Genomic DNA, 4,703 nt, shown 5'->3' on the forward strand with positions numbered 1-4,703 from the left:
CTTGGAAAAAATTTCTGACCCCGGAATGCCACAAAATGTCCCTGGAATCGGTGCGTAATTCCATCGAGGAGTGGTCGTCTCGTCTTTAGCGTGGCATTCACGCAGGAGCAGGAAATTTTTAAGACTAAAAATTGTCTTTGAATTGAAATTTATCTGGCTTTTCGGTAAAATAAATCAAAAATTGCTAAGTTGAGATTTACAAAAGTAATAAAGCTATATGTCATTGACACTTGAGTGTTTCCGACTATGTATGTACCATATTCATAGGTATGTATATGTGCTCCGGCTTGTAATAATTTAATATGTACCAGTTTGTTAAGAGTATATCATGCCATGACACAAGTACACGTGCGTGTCATGTTCATCTTATCAGGCATGACCATCACTACCTATGTCCAGTGCTACCTTAACAATGGACTTGTTTCCATACATGCGAGTGTGGTGTGCAAAAATAGGTGATTGACAAGAAAATGCCTACAGTTATAATTAATTTACCCTTAACAATAGCGTTGATAAGCACTTGAAAATCCGAATAAAAAGCGAGCCAAGTCTCGTACTAGGCACACACATCAATTTTCCCCTTGAGACGAGAAACTAATTAAATACTTTGCTTAAAATGCATTCTATTGCGATTCTTGCGCTGTTCGTTGCGGTTGCGCAGGTGCAATCACACGGGTATTTGAAGGACCCCGTGGCACGAACGTCGATCCAAACCCGGCCCGAATTTGGGACGGACCAACCCTACTGGTGGGACAATTCCGGCGTCTGGTGCGGCAATGTGCCCCAGGACCTTACGTATTCCACTTGTGGGCGGTGTGGCGACGTGCTTGGAGAGACCACTGCTAACCAGGGGGGAATTTATGATAAGGGCGTCATTGTTAGGAATTATACGGCTGGATCGGTAAGGCAGGGATAAGGGGTATTTTAAGGCGCGTATTTAAGCCAAAATTTTAGGGGGGTTATTAAAGGAATATTAGGGGGATTTCAAAGGGGATTATGTGAAAGTAATAAGATAGAAAATTGCGCACACGTGCTAACATACATATTACATACAAGTGAATTATACGAGGCCTTGAGTATGGCAAGAAATTTTAGTTTTAGAAAATTTAAATTTTGTGGAAAATTATTACACAAACAGGCACGAATGTATTGATTACCTTCTCAAAAACGTATATAAGATGTACGTAGATATGCAATCCACATTTATAGCTTGTCAAATTATTCTTTAATGTTCTCGTTTAGCTACAAAATCTTTAATAATTAGGTTCGTACATTTAAATAAAAGTAAAACAGAAAGCCGCTAAATTTAAATATTTGAATTTCTCTTAGATTATTGATGTCGTTGGGAACTTCCAAGCTCCCCACCACGGCTCGTTTGAAGTAGAACTTTGCCCAAATCAGCAGGAAACTGACAATTGCTTTACCAAGCTGCCCATCGTTGGAGGGTCAGAAGCTGTTCGAACTGATGACCGAATTTGCGTCCCATACGATAACGTCAACACCGATGTGACGGCCCGAGTCCAACTTCCGGCTGGGGTAACGTGCAGCCGGTGCACGCTACGTTGGACTTATCGAACATCGTATCCCGGTCCGGCTGGTATGTTGCAACCGATTTTTCTTATTTACTTAGGAAGAGAGCAAACTTGCATAAGTGGAAAAATTAAATTGCAAATAATCTAATCTATAAATTTTCAGATTGGGACTCCTGCTTTACCCGAGAGGCTGCCCAGACCTTCCGGAACTGTGCCGATATCTCCATCAACTAATCATCAAATTAATAAATTCAATAAATTCATTGTAAAACTCGGTGCAATCAAATTATCGAAAGAATCGTTAATATACATAGATTTATCTATTAATTAGAAGAGCGCTAGCTAATAAAATTAAATAATTTCAAAAGCATACATTTGAATTTAAGAAGTAATGGACTCATCCTTCGTGAGGGGAGGGTTTCGACCCCAGCATCAATGAGAGTCACCCCCTTCAATCCGTTGGGATGGGGGGTGAGGGAGGCCCTACAGGTGGCCAAAACTGGTTTTCTATGCATTTTGAACGTTAATTTATTCAGTAAAACGGTTTCCAGTGGCACTAGAACCACCACTTAAAGTTGAGTTGCATTTGTAATATAAATAATATTTAGTCTAAATACAAAAGAAATATTTTATCATAAGTTAGTTCTCTGGTATCGTCGGCTTGGCACCTATTTACATATAAATATTAAAACTACGTTTAAATATTAAAGTCCAAACTGCATATTGACAATCCTAACACTTAAAGTATTTATAACAATCCTTCTTTCAATTTTACTAGTCCAATATCTTGAGACGTTTCTCGACAGTAGAAAAGCATGAGGTTCCGGAAAGCAAATAAACTTATCTCAGAGATCCCGCCATATCGTAAATGTCCCAGTAAGATTGAACAACGGATAGAAAACAACGCTCTGTAGTGCACTGAACGTAGAAATGGACCTTCAAATTCGTTTAGACACTAGCCTCATTGTGTGTTGAAGCTTGTGTTTTCTGTATGAGCACTAACTCTTAAGAATATAGTCTTTTTGAACAGCAACTGAAAACTTTACCCAGAATTTGCATATTGTACTTAACATACATAAAATTGAGACTACATTTAAGCTTTAAGTAAACATGCCGTAAATTCAAGTGGTACCGGCTTCATTTTAGCAGCTAAAAGTAATACAAGAGGTACATTGTTCTCGTGCACATACGTTTAGATTCTCCTAATGTGAAACAATGTCCTTCTGACCATCGTCTGAGTAACTCAAATTGCATAAGGGAAAAATGTCAGTAAAACATTTCACGTTTGTATTTTTTATTTCCTTCTTCTTCGAAATTGTCCACTCAGATATTGTTTCAAACTCGCTACAGGACGTAGCTGAAATATTTGGTTTGTGCGTTACCATCGTCGTAAAACCATTTAAAGAATATCCTCTTACTCCATCCCAACCCGTTTTAATTTATGATCCTCCCATTCCAGCTATAACCAACGAAACTTCGGAACGACCACCCGATTACGATTTTCTCTTCACTCAAATTTCTTTTGTAATGCGGCAACAAAATCCCGAATTTTGCTGGGCGTACATTTTTCCTGAAATTGGCTATCGTCTACGTGACCAACATTTCCTATATTCCCCACTCTTTCCGCGTTATTTTGGGTCCGTGACCCGAGTATATTTCGTCTGGATTGTGTCACAATTTGGGCAGGAGGGAAAACAGGAAATAAGGAAAATTAAAAGAATGTTATTTCACATCGATCTCAATGTCATGGGAACCCGGGAATTTCTAATCTACCGACGTGACAAAATCTATCATCTTAACCGATACCATGGAGCTGATTATCCTACCTCTGACCTTGATTTTAGGCGGTATACCGCAATTCCTTGTAATCATGACTCACCTTCCGAAACGTTCACCGAAATTCGATCCGTGGCAGATTTTTGTTCCCTTGAATTAAGCAAATACCACTGGACTTACATGGAATGGATCGACATAACACTGGATGGGTATGAGTTTGCCCCAGAATTTCTTAGAATGCATGAGAAATATTTTCGGCGGGAAAAAAATCCCGCCTGGTTTGAAGTTGCCAACGCCTCCCAATCGCTTCAGGATTTTATTTCTTATAAAATTTTGTCTGACACGTTTTATAATCTGAGTATCACACGAGATATAAATTACCGATATAGATACAAATATTTCGGAAAGGGGAGATTGCGCTTTAACTATGGAAACCATCAGATATTTTGGCTTGGGAGACATACCTGTAGTTTCTTGTCATGCTACGGCATTCAGCAATCGACCTACGCCGTCTTCTCCACCCCGCTTGATAAATCTACTTGGATTTGCATTTCGTGTGTCGCCATAGCTTTGCAGGTATGTTTCGTGGTAATAAAGTAAAGACATAATTACTAACTGTATGAACAATTTAAGAAAGTAATTTTTTGCTTGACTAAATTCGTAATAAAGTAATTGTAACATTTTACCTCAACTCAGTCTTGAATAATCAGTCAATGAATAATGAGTCTCAAAAGAATTAATTACCAACACTTTTCCAGCTGCTATGTTCTCTGGTGAAAGCTAACCCTAAGCGACCGTTCAAGTGGATGATCCTCGACTTGGACGTAGCAATCCTGGTTTGTGCCACCCTTCTCGAGGTGTCCTGCATTGAACGGATCAAAAGGGTAATTCCGTCCCGATTATGGCCCATAATGTGGCTCTGGATCCTTTGCTCTCTCGTAATTACGGCATTCTACAAGGAAATTTTTACCTCTGACGTAGTCCATCCATTCGTGCGGACTCCAACTTGGAATTACATCTACGACCTGGATAAATTAGGATTCAAATTCTTCTTTGCGGCGGACTACAAAGTGCAAATTTATGAGGACATGTACGCTAACGGAACGCCGCCCTCGTTATTAGCATGGCGGTTCGCAGCTGACTTGCAAACGGCTACCGCCTACGAGGGAAACCTGACACGGCTGAACGGATACAAAAGAGTGGCCCAAGCACTAGTAAATGGGGATGTAAATGTAGGAAGGCGAGACTTGACAGGGAACCAGACTGGGATCACCCCACGGATTTGGCAAGCATTGCATCATAAATGGCCACTCCATCTGTACCCGAACATTTCAAAATGTCACGACAAACTGGTCTACATGGACGCAACTGAACACATTCCTGAAATTCTGGACT

General features: G+C 40.0%; 1 protein-coding gene across 1 annotated transcript; it reads left to right on the top strand.

Annotated features, from left to right (window-relative positions):
• Positions 1 to 548: 548 nt before the first annotated feature.
• Positions 549 to 1,904, top strand: LOC110854634. The gene is made up of 3 exons (XM_022103098.2): positions 549 to 901; positions 1,330 to 1,597; positions 1,696 to 1,904. Exons 1-3 carry the CDS (start codon positions 617 to 619, stop codon positions 1,764 to 1,766), a joined length of 624 nt encoding a protein of 207 aa, XP_021958790.1. The 5' UTR covers positions 549 to 616; the 3' UTR covers positions 1,767 to 1,904.
• Positions 1,905 to 4,703: the final 2,799 nt, after the last annotated feature.

Source organism: Folsomia candida, unplaced genomic scaffold (assembly GCF_002217175.1).
Source record: "Folsomia candida strain VU population unplaced genomic scaffold, ASM221717v1 Fcan01_Sc010, whole genome shotgun sequence".
In the NCBI taxonomy this organism is placed as follows: domain Eukaryota; kingdom Metazoa; phylum Arthropoda; class Collembola; order Entomobryomorpha; family Isotomidae; genus Folsomia; species Folsomia candida.

What these genes read in the sequence shown, in the direction of transcription:
- LOC110854634 (XM_022103098.2), top strand. Translation starts at nt 617, where the DNA reads ATGCATTCTATTGCGATTCTTGCGCTGTTCGTTGCGGTTGCGCAGGTG. An exon ending in GGAATTATACGGCTGGATCG is followed by an intron (nt 902 to 1,329) that starts GTAAGGCAGGGA and finishes AATTTCTCTTAG; the next exon opens with ATTATTGATGTCGTTGGGAA. An exon ending in ATCGTATCCCGGTCCGGCTG is followed by an intron (nt 1,598 to 1,695) that starts GTATGTTGCAAC and finishes ATAAATTTTCAG; the next exon opens with ATTGGGACTCCTGCTTTACC.